Here is a 12,164-nt window from a genome sequence, read left to right as displayed (position 1 = left end):
ACTCTTGCTCCTTCTCTCCCTTCCTGGTTCCTTTTCTCTCCCACCAGCTCCCCACCCCCCATCCCACCCCCCTTCTCATTGGCCTTTCCTTTCTCACTTTTTTTCCTTTCCTCTTTCCCCTACCTTTCTTTTTCTCCCTCCCCTTTTCCCCTCTCCCCCCCCACCCTTTCTTTTCTCTCTCTCCTCCCCCTTTTACTTTGCTATCTTCCCTTCCCACTAATGGAAATAACATGCTCCCAGAAGTGAATGAGTGTGATGCACCCGGTTTATATTTCATGGCTTTGTAAACTGATGGCCTGTTTTGTCCAGTCTTCAGCTATTTATAAGCTCCTGAGTTTATGCGTCGCTAACAATTACATCACAAGTATGACACATTTTACAATTTGTCACATCATATGACTTTTGTTTCAATTACTGAACTTTAGCATAGTATCTTTGTTTAGTTAGACAAGGCTTGAATTCCTTGTCGGGTCATTGAAACCTTTGTCATATCTGTGCCAACAGAAGTTGTTTGCTTGGTTTTACTGCCTTGTTTTAAGAGGAGCCTGTAACACAAATTTCTGAGCAACTTGGAAAGATGTTGTCGAGTTGCTGTTCCAAAAGAATCATCGCCTTTTGGCCTTTTTCTTTTGGATAAAAGAGCTGAACTCCCGAGGTGAGGTGAGAGTGACTGCCCTTGACATCAAGGCCACGTTTGATTGAGTGTGGCATCAAGGAGCCCTAGCAAAACTGGAGTCAATAGGAATCGGGGAAAACTCTCCGCTGGTTGGAGTCATACCTAGCACAAAGGAAGATGGTTATGATTGTTAGAGGTCAGTCACCTCAGCTCCAGGACGTCACCGTGGGAGTTCCTCAGGTTAGTGTCCTCGGCCACCATGTTCAGCTGCTTCATCAATGACCCTCCTTCCATCATAAGGTCGGAAGTGGGGATGTTCGCTGATGATTGCACAATGTTCACCATTCGCAACTCTTCAGATACTGAAGCAGTCTGTGTCCAAATGCAGCAAGACCTGGACAATATCCAACTTGGGCTGACAAGTGGCAAGTAAAATTCATGCCACACTAACGACAGGCAATGACCATCTCCAACAAGGGAGAATCTAAGCATCATCCCTTGATGCTCATTACCATGGTATTATCATCGCTGAATCCCCGACTATCAACATCCTGGTGGTTACCATTGACCAGAAACTGAACTGGGCTAGCTATTTAAACACTGTAGCTATAAGAGCAGGTCAGAGGCTAGGAATCATGTGACGAGTAACCCACCTCCTGACTCCCCAATGCCTGTCCACCATCTACAAGGCACAAGTCTGGAGTGTGATGGAACACTTTCCACTTGCCTGGATGAGTGCAGCTCCCACAACACTCAAGAAGCTTCACATCATCCAGGACAAAGCAGTCCGCTTCATTGGCATGACATCTACAAACATTCATTCCCTCCACCGCCAACGCACAGTAGCAGCAGTGTGTGTACCATCTACAAGATGCATTGCAGGAATTCACCAAGGCTCCTTAGACTTCCAAACCCATGACCACTACCATCTAGAAGGACAAGGGCAGCAGATAGATGGGAACAACACCACCTGGAAGTTCCCCCTCTAAATCAGTCACCATCCTGACTTGGAAATATATCGCCATTCCTTCACTGTGGCCGGGACAAAATCGTGGATCTCCCTCCCTCACAGCACTGTGGGTGTACCTATGCCACATGGACTGCAGCAGTTCAAGAAGACAGTTCACCACCACCTTCTCAAGGGCAATTAGGGGTGGGCAATAAATGCTGGCCCAGCCAGCGAAGCCCACATCCCATGAACGAATAATAAAAAAAAAAGTAGCAGCCCAGAATCTCATTATCTATGAAAGCTGGCTGCTTGGCTGTTCATTGTAAGCAATTTCTCCACAGCTGATTATGTTTTTGGTGTTTGGTTGAATTTTCCCCCCTTCATGTTCTCTAATTGTAGTTGCTAGCTCTATGGTTCATGGCTGCTGACTGCCCATCATCCAGGAGGGCGCCCAGGTGGTCCATTTTTATGTCTTAGCTCAATCGGGAATGTCTGCAAACCACTTGAATGGGTGGAGAGGATATGTATCGGAGCAAAATGTGACCTCCCGACAGAGCAGTCATTTGATAAGGACCAAAGTGATGCTTTTTCCCTTTTGCAAAATCAGGATTCCTAAAGCCAATTTTAGTTGCGTTAATGCAATCCTAGTTGAGAACAGCTGACCTGAGAATATAGGAACAGGAGTAGGCCAATAGCCTCAAACAAAAACAAAAAATGCTGGAAAAACTCAGCAGATCTGACAGCATCTGTGGAGAGAAAGACAGAGTTTACGTTTCGAATCCGTATGACCCCTCTTCAGAGCTGGGTGGCAGAGTGGCTGGTCAGAATATACAGAATGGGAAGACTGACTTAAAGGTTTAATCTGGAGAAAGGAATTAGAGTATGAGAGAAAGCTAGAAATGCAAAAACAGATAGCAAGAGTTTCTACAGGTATTTAAAAAGGAAAAGAGTAAGTTAAGTGAGTGTTGGCCCTCTAGAAAGTGACAGTGAGGTATTAATAGTAGGTAATAAGGAAATGGCCAATGAAATGAACAAATATTTTGCTTCTGTCTTCTTTATAGAGGATACAAAAAACATTTCATTAATAGCTGTAAATCAGGAGGCGAAAGGGAGAGGGAAACTTGGTGAAATTACAATCGCTAGGGAAACAGTACTGAGCAAACTGATGGAGCTGCGACTGACAAGTCTCTGGGTCCTGATGGACTTCATCCTAGGGTCTTAAAAGAAGTGGCTAATGAGGTAGTAGATGTGCTGGTGTTAATTTTACAAAATGCGCTAGATTCTGGAAAGGTTCCATCAGACTGGAAAGTAGCAAATATTCTATTCAAGAAGGGAGGGAGGCAGAAAACTATAGGTCAGTTAGCTTCACTTCTGTTGTGGGGAAGGTGTTAGATCATTAAAGAGGTTATAACTAGAAAAAGTCAAAGTAATCGGGAAGAATCAGCATGGTTTTGTGAAAAGGAAATCATGTCTAACCAATTTATTGAAGTTCTTTGAAGGAATAACATGTGCTGTAGATAAAGGGGAGCCTGTAGGCGTGCTGTACTTGGATCTCCAGAAGGTATTTGATAAGATACCACATCAAAGGTTATTGCGGAAAATAAAAGCTCATGGTGTAGTGGGTAACATATTAGCATTGATAGAAGATTGGCTGGCTGGCAGAAAACAGAATATGCACGAATGCATCTTTTGTCTGATTTGTAGGATGTGACGAGTGGAGTCCCGCAAGGGTCTGTGCTGGTGCCTTAACTTTTTACAACTTACATCAATGACTTAGACAAGGGGAGTGAAGGCATAGTAGCTAAATTTGCAGGTGACACAATGACAGGTAGGAAAGTAGACAAAAACAGAAAATGCTTTAAAAACTCAACAGGTCTAACAGCATCTGTGGAGAAAAAAACACAGTTTAATGTTTCGAGTCCGTATGACTCTTCAGGGCTAAAAGAGAAGTAAAACTGTGATGAAATTTATACTGTTTAGGGATTGGGGGTGGAGCAGGTGAAGCTGGATAGAAGGCCAGTGATAGGTGGGGGCAAAGGAGAGATTGACAAAGATGTCATGAACACAAGGACAAAGGGGGTGTTAATGGCAGTGGTTTAGCCCTGAAGAAGAGTTACCTCTGTTTTTCTCTCCACAGATGCTGTTAGACCAGCTGAGTTTTTCCAGCATTTTCTGTTTTTGTTTCAGATTTCCAGCATCCGCAGTATTTTGCTTTTATCTTAGGTAGGAAAGTACGTTGTGAAGAGGATAATAGGAGGTTGCGAATGGATATAGATAGGTTGAGTGAGTGTGCAAAAATCTGGCAGATGGAGTATAATGTAGGAAAATGTGAAGTTGTTCACTTTGGCAGGAAGAATAAAAAAGCAGAGTATTATTTAAATGGAGAATAACTGCAGAATTCTTAGGTGCAGAGGGATCTAGATGTTCTAGTGCATGTCACAAAAAGTTAGTATTCAGGTACAACAAGTGATTAAGAAGGCTAATGGAATGCTAGCCTTTATTATGAGAAGAATTGAACATCAAAGTAAAAATGTAATGCTTCAGTTATACAGGGTGTTGGTGAGACCACATCTCGAATATTGTGTGCAGTTTTGGTCCCCTTGTTTAAAGAAGGATGTAAATATGTTGGAGGCGATTCAGAGGTGGTTTACTAGATTGATACCTGGAACGAGTGAGTTGTCTTATTAGGAAAGGTTAGACAGACTGTGCTTGTTTCCACTGGAGTTTAGAAGAGTGAGGGGTGACTTGATTGAAGTATATAGGATCTTGAACGGTCTTGACAAGGTGGATGTGGAAAGGATGTTTCCTCTTGTGGGTGAGTCCAGAACGAGGGAGGCACTGTTTTAAAATTAGGGGTCACCCTTTTAGGACAGAGATGAGGAGAAATTCTTTCTCTGAGGGTTGTGCGACTTTGGAACTCTCTGCCTCAGACGGCAGTGGAAGTGAGGTCATTGAGTATTTTTCAGGCTGAGGTAAACAGATTCTTGTTAGGCAAGGGAATCAAAGGTTATCGGGGTGGGCGGGGGGGGGAGATAGGAATGTGGAATTCGAAACACAAACAGATCAGCCATAATATTGAATGGTGGAGCAGGCTCGGGGGGTTGATTGACCTCCTGCTCCTATTCCGTATGTTTGCACATTCGGTATGTATTTATGAGTTTGGATTATAGGGACTGAGAATACATCTCTTAAAGCTCTTGTAAGGCTGGCACGATTTTTCATTATCCAGATGTGACTGTTTACTGGCACCATCTCCCAATGCCGCCAAACAACAAATACTGATTTAATAAAGTTATCAAAATTGCATTATTTGGCACTAATAAGATCTGACATCATTCAGGCGCTGAATTGAATACAAGAATTACAACAAGCTGTTATTTGGTGTGTTATTATGTTGTCTCATAAAACATGTAAAAGACATCAGCAATCTCTTTGCATAAAGTACAGTGGCCCTACTATCTGGAAACACCGTTTTTTGTTTACTAGGACATGTGTACTACTTGGTTCCTTTCCTTTCTAAAGAAAGAATGTACATTTATATAGTAATTTATTACATCAGAATGTCCCAAAGCACTTCAGAACAATGAATTTTGTTATATGCGATTCATGTTCCCCATCACACCATACCGTTTTTTTTCTGAGGATATATGCAGTTGGCCTATTGAGAGGCCTCAGCCTATATTGCTCTGAAATGGATCAAAGCTTGGGTGGTCTCTGTTTCACTCACTCTGTGGAAGTCCTTTCTTGATTGAGTAAATCGCACCCCTCTGTGCTGTAGAGCAGCACATTAGTTTAACGCTACAGATCACCAAAATTTAAAGATACTTTCTAGAGGTATGATCCTTTGAGCTTTGCCCTCTGATTGTCTGAATTTATTCAGTGAATAGATAAGTCATACCAATGGTATGAGGTTTGTCCCTCCCCAAGTATGTGCTGAGTTCGCTGATTGTAGCTAGGATATTATTCCACAGGTACATTGTTCAACTGGCCATTATTCACATGTGAATCGTGGGATATCACATCCAAGCTGATCTTGCCTTTCCTTCCCAATTAATTTTAATTGTAGTGTAATGTTTAATGTAATCTTGGGAAGTGAGTCATGGATACTGGATTCCTCAGATAAACATCACTGGAATGCTGCTGACTTAACCAAACAATACCAATTCGAAATCCACGAGTGAAGCTGCAGTGTTTGATGTGTCACTCATGTTGAAACCATTTGCTGACCTTTAATACTTCTAGTCGGTTGCATACCTTGTTTTGCAGGCAGACACACTGTATGGGGTACGTTCCAAGGCAATAATTCACTGAGGGGTTGGGATGATACAGTTGCTGACATGAGCATAAAGGTTGAGCATTTTATTGTTCTCTCACTCTCACCTTATGTTGCTGTTTCAAGGAACTCATTTCCCCGTCATCCAGTACAATGATCTTTCAGGGTGGACAGCTATCGATCCTCCGATCTTGTAGGCTTGAGCTGAAAATTATGTTGGTTTTACTTTACTTGCTGCCCCTGGGGGTAGAATAGTTATATATTGTGTTTTTATCCATAAAAGGTGCACAGTGATTTAGTATTTGTTTTTAAAGCAGCATTATTTGCTATAAATTACATTTTGTTTGGTTTCTCCTACACAGATGGGCGCAAACCATTCCCGATAAATCATGGATCCACCACTGCTGATAACTTCCTTGAGGTAAGAGTGGGGGGGTCACAGGTTAATGCTGTTGAAGAAGGTAGCCCTAAATAAGGGAAACAGTTTATACGGATGTTCTAATCAACTGAAAACTGTGTCTTGATGAATGAATGCTGAAGACATTAACTCTAAAGTAAATGACGATTTGCTTTGGAGTATGCTGGCTGCAAAAAAGTGAACTTAATTCAAAGCCATCCCACAAAATCAGTATGTTTTTTTCTCCCTAAGCACATTGAATGAGCTATCTAACATTGAGTTTGATAGACAATTATAAATGCTAATCACTTCCCTTGGGTAATAGTTCCATTTGGCACTCGATTAAATAAATCTCTTTTGAGCTGTCTTCTCTCATTTAATATTTAAATGCTGCTCATTGCATTTAGATGTGCAACAGGACAAGCTCAGCTGGCTGAGAAGAGTCCAGAGAAAACGGCGGCCAGCAAATCCTGCACCTTCTCAGCCCACTGTCTTCATCTGTATCAAATGCGGCAGAGACTGCCAATGACAGAGTGGAGCTCCTGAGTTACACCAGGCGATGCTTAACAGAGATTAGACCACCAAGGCGCAAACCATCGTCTCCTCAGACGGAAGGCTGTCAAAGAGGGGGAGAAGTTGCGAGAATTGTATTTTGTTGGAAGTGTTCAAGAAAGAAGTTTTCATTTTCCTTTCTCCCCCGTCACCATATCTTTCCCAGTCAGAAGGAAGGCAGATGGATTTGACCAAAGCCGCCTCATTATGCAGGGTCAGCTTGGCTGAGTTTTTAGCATTGTTGCTTGGTATTCAGAATGATGTGAGTTCACGCATCACTCCAGGCTGATATTCTAATGGCGTGCAGGGAGGCACGGAGGGGGGTGGGGATTCCTGCATGGTCAGGCATGTTATTCTGCAGGTGAGACTTTAAACTAAGACTCTCTCGGCCTGTTAAGAAAAAATCCACGACGTACTCTGAAGAGTAAAGCATTCTCTTGTCTTCCTGACCAACCTTCCCGAGCCAGTGCTACCAAATGGTGGATCAAAAGGTCTGGTTCGACATCCTTAACCAGGTCAAAGGTGCTTTGGATGACACAATGTGCCCTAGTAACGGTTTGAGTTTGTGACATTCTCCCCAGATTGGCTTGAAACTAGTCACCTTCCTTTTTCAACTTGTAACTTCATTTTGTTTTTAAAAACCCAAGTCAAACACGAGCCAATCCCAAAATTCTTCTTGTTTAAAAAAAAATATATATATACAAACCTTTAAAATGTCAGGTGCCTTACATGTAGGAAAGATCACCAGGTTAATGGAAAGAATATGAAAGAAATTAACAAAGAGGATGAATGACCATTTTAGTTATAAGGAGAGACTGAAATGTCTGGTTGCGTTCTAAAGCGAGGTTTGATACTGAACTGCATAAAGAGATTTTAGGACAGATGACTAAAAGCTTGGTCAAAGCTGTAGGTTTTAAGGAGTATCTTAAAAGATAAACGAAAAGCGAAGAGGTTTGGATAAAGAATTCCAGAGCTAGGGCTTAGGCAGATGTATTGCATGGCCACCAGTGGTGAAGCAATTAAGATCAAGAGGCCAGAATTAGACGACTGCAGATATCTTGGAGGGTTGAGAGGGCTGGAGGAGATCACAGAGATAAGGTGGGGGCGAGGTGATAGTTAAGCAATGCTTCAAATTTTAAAACTGGGAGCCAGTGGTAGGTCACAGGGATTATGAGTGAATGGGACTTCGTGTGAGTTAAGACGAGGGCAGCAGAGTTTTGGATGATCTCAAGCATATGGAGGGTAGAAAATGGGTGGTTGACCGGAAGAGCATGGGAATATTTTCGTCTTCCCTATATTAATTAGAAGAGATTAGGAGAACTGATTTTTATCCAGAAGTTTGTTAAGACATGGAATGCCCTACCAGAAAGAGTGAAGGACACACAATCTCCATTTGTTTTTAAAGGGAATTGGATAGATATTTGGAAAAGGAATGAATAATAATTTATGGAGAAGGGATATGGTAAGGGTACTAAGCAGTTAATGGATAGCTGTCTGAGAGAATTAGCACAGGTGCTATGAATTCTCTGCTGGAAAATCCTAAAATTCTGGCAAGGGAGAAGCCCGAGAGGGTTAAAGGCCACTCAATCTATTCAATGGTTGCTCTCTGAGCATTGTGATTGTAATTAATAGCACCCAAAAGTTACTACATGGAGTGCTTATTACACTTACAAATTCACCAATTTAACTACAACGTGTACAGTTCACCAGATCAGTCCTGACCATGGCTCCCTACACAAGAATTTGTTCCATTTTGATGTGCTTCTCAAGTATGTGGAGGATGTCGAAAGCAAAAGTAGATTATTACCTTGAAGGTTCTCCAATTTTGGAATGATGTGCATCCCTTTGTGAGGCTGACATCCCTTCTGTTCATCCCTGCAGGTCTAAGGGTCGGGGGGGGTGGGGGGGATGGGGGGGAGTGCGGTGCTGGGTGGTGTTTGGGAGATGAGCACCAAGTGTTGAATTAGTTTTAGCTTCAGAACAAACTGATTTAGATCCTCAGCCCTTAGTACAGTGTGGAAATTGGAAAGCATGTAGCACATTGAACATTTGACTTCCTGAAAACGTGCCAAGCTGGGCTAGACCTCAAGATTCAGACGATTTTTGGTTGTCTGTTTTCGATTCCAGTATTATCGCTCACTCACTCCTTCATAATGTTTCCAAAAAAATATTGAGTGCAGTGGCTGCTGTTGCAACCTTTACTGTCAAATGGCTAAGACACAACAGAATATTTAATAGCATCAACACTAGCAATGTGATATTAATGAGTTAGTTTTTCACAATAATAAACTGTTAAATGACCATCAGGACCCTGAATTGTATTTTTCTTTAAGTCAATCAGTCCCCAGTCAACAAGATGGAGTGCACAAACCAAATTAAAACAGAATCAATCAAGGCCATTTATATCACAGTATATTTAAACAATGCTGTGGAACGAATTACTGCTGCAGTTTAATTTTGGAGCCAGGGTGTAATCTGAAATCCTGCTCTCTAGCGCCTAGTAACCAATTTGATCAAAACAGCTGTTCATTTATTGCACTGAGCCCGCTGTGGTTTTATTCTTGCTATATGAGATTTCAAATTTCTTCCTTTGGTGATTTTCGATTTGCCTTCTCTAGGATGCAGTAGAAGTTTGTAAGAAGTTTATGCAGCGAGACCCTGATGAATTACGGTTTACAGTGGTGGCTCTCCACAAGCCGTAGAGCGCGTCAAATTGGAAGGATAAACAGGAGCTGCAAAACCTAAACTTGAATTGGCTTCCAGCGATGTTGCTTTACTCCAGTCCCCGAGCTTGTGATAGTCTTGATCTGTTTTAACTCATGCAAAAACTTGATTTGATACCTTTCTGGAATATGTCCAATTGTCCCTGACTCCAGAAGTCTGATAGCAAAGTGTACATTGGTGTGTACTTTTTGTCTTATCACCTATAACAGCAGTCCTCGGTGTCTGAAACCTATCCCAGCCTACATTCCCAGTGACTAACTGAAAGCAGTAGAAATTCATCTGAGGGAAGGAGTTGCGAGATTCTTGCTGTCATGTTCACCCCCAGCTGTACTTTAATTATTGACTAGCAAACAGATGGACGTCTTGCAATAGCTGGAAAGTTGTACGCAAGAGCAGGTAAAAATCTGATGCTCCTTGCTTTCTAAATGTGCTCAATAAATTAATTATTGGTATCAGTGCGTTCTGGTGATTTTTCTTTTTCGTCTGGAAAATTATTTTTTCAGAAAGAACAAGACTAAAATATTCTGTGCCTGTTCAATCCGGCAAGTTGCTCAGATGTTCCAATGTTCTCCCAACCATCCCACAAAACAGCTAAGACTGCATTTTTCCAAAACGGCATGTTGGTTGTCCACAGGCTTTCTGGGAAGAGCAGGGATCAGAATTTTTCCACTGATTTGGAGGGGAAGAAAAACCGAAAGACTTGCATTTATATAGCGTCTTTCATGACCTCAGGGTGTTCCCAGCCAATGATGCTTTGAAGTGTAGTCACCATTGTAACGTAGAATACACAACAACTAATTTGCACATTGCAAGTTCCCACAAACAGCAATGCGATAATGACAAGGTAATCTGCCCTTTGTGATGTTGATTGAGGGATAAATATTGGCCAGGACACCAGGGCGAACTCGCCTGCCCTTCCTCGAAATCATGCCATGGGATCTTTTGCATCCACCTGAGAGAGAGCAGACAGGGCCTCGTTTTAACATCTCATCGGAAAGGCAGCACTCCCTCAATACAGCACTGTCGTGTCAGCCTAGAATGGTTATGTCTTTAGATGAATGAATTTAACATAATTGCCCCTATTTTCTAACTGTTAAAACTATGTAGGGAAATTAACACATGCTTTTTTTAAAGAGAAGAAACAAAATTGTATAACCAGATGTGAATGATAGTAATTTTTATTAATTGTACCTTAGGGATTTCCAAACACGCGATTAGTGTGCGTTCTGCTTCAGCAGTATCTTGGCTAGTGTTCCAGTTGTGCAACAATGGGCTGTTATAAAGACTGGTATGTTCTGTATAGTCATAACTTGCTCCTTACAAAAAAACATCACAGTTCCCACTAATCTTGTGTACAGATGTTTAACTTCTGTTTTAACAGTAAAGCTTCCATTAACTCTTTCCCAGGCTGAAAATGCTTAAAGCTGCTCTCACAGTACCATAAGTCATTGCAAATGGCATCCAAGTTATTATATTCCAACCTGCTACTTAACAATTTAAAATTTAATTATAAATGGTGCCTTTGTTGCAGATCGTTTAATGAGAGACATAGCAGTTTTATTTACTTGACACTATCTACAGTGCAATTACGAGTTGCGCTGAAGTAATGTAAAATTGGGGAACTCCTGTTGGAAAAGCTAAATATGACTGAGGATTAACCCACTGAACTGCAATTGTGTAAACTGAGCAAAGATGGATGTATAGGAATGGAGTAAATTCAAGGACCAAGTTCGATTTAAATATTCCAGCTATAGAACAAGTTTTCACAATGTGCCCAGTTGGAACTGACAATATTGCTGTCACTGTTGTGATTCAATGATATGTGCTATTGTGTGAATTGGGGTACATGGGAGATGTTCATGAGGGCGAGTACACTTGACCCCCTGCCAAGCTGCACACCCACATCAAAAGGAATATGGGCAGGGGAAACTTGCATCCAACAACTCTCCATCTCTCACTTATGACAACAAGGAACTATTACACACCAATGTCCATACCCTGGGATCCTGACTCAGCAGTCGTTCAAGGGCCCTTCAGCTTCAGCTGCTGTGGTTTGGGGATGTCACCCCTTGGAAGTACAGGAAGACTGGGAACAATGGATAAGGCAGAAAATCCTAACAGGTTAGTAGGCCAATGTCTTAGAAGGTGGAGACCAGCAAGATGTATGACACATCTGGGGCACCGTCATGATATTTAGGAAGGCAAATGGCCAGTCACCTGTGAAGAATCTGAGACCTCAGTATAAGCCCCATAGTTAGTCGTGTTTATGTCTTTATTTAAAGTTTGCATAGTCACAGAACCAAGAAAAAGCCTTGCCAATGACTAGGTGGAGTTCTTTAACCCCGCCTTCAAATTTAGTCATCGCACACCCCTTGACAATGTGAGCCGAAGTTTGGACTGCACCACAGCTGCAACCTGGATGGTCCTGGTGTCCCCACTCATGTTAGGTGGCTGCACAGTGGCTTTGGCCAGTTGGAAACGGTTTAAGAGGGCTCACTGATGCTGTGGGAGGTCAAAGCTGGGTTGCCAAGCAGTGGGGTCTACAATGAGAGAATGGTTTCAGCTGGATGTTTTCTCCCACCATTCCTCCAGCCATAGGTCCTCAGCTACTACTCCTCCATGTGGTGTGAGGGAAGGTCTACTGGTGGGTTGA

The 12,164-nt window shown here is 42.1% G+C and overlaps 1 protein-coding gene across 2 annotated transcripts in view; it reads left to right on the top strand.

The window, feature by feature from the left end:
• The window catches only part of uchl3 (ubiquitin carboxyl-terminal esterase L3 (ubiquitin thiolesterase)), a 66,459-nt gene extending 56,496 nt beyond the window's left edge, over positions 1-9,963 (top strand). For both annotated transcript variants that reach the window (XM_078545966.1, XM_078545968.1), the window contains 2 exons: positions 6,201-6,259; positions 9,406-9,963. In XM_078545966.1, the coding sequence (XP_078402092.1) occupies positions 6,201-6,259; positions 9,406-9,489 (143 nt within the window). In that variant the 3' untranslated portion in view covers positions 9,490-9,963. The remainder of the gene's footprint in view (positions 1-6,200; positions 6,260-9,405) is intronic.
• Positions 9,964-12,164: the final 2,201 nt, after the last annotated feature.

The sequence above is a fragment of the Cetorhinus maximus genome, chromosome 7, assembly GCF_964194155.1.
Source record: "Cetorhinus maximus chromosome 7, sCetMax3.hap1.1, whole genome shotgun sequence".
Taxonomy (NCBI): Eukaryota; Metazoa; Chordata; class Chondrichthyes; order Lamniformes; family Cetorhinidae; genus Cetorhinus; species Cetorhinus maximus.
The sequence above is the reverse complement of the archived record's forward strand: the minus strand, read 5'-3'. Positions and strand labels throughout refer to the sequence as shown.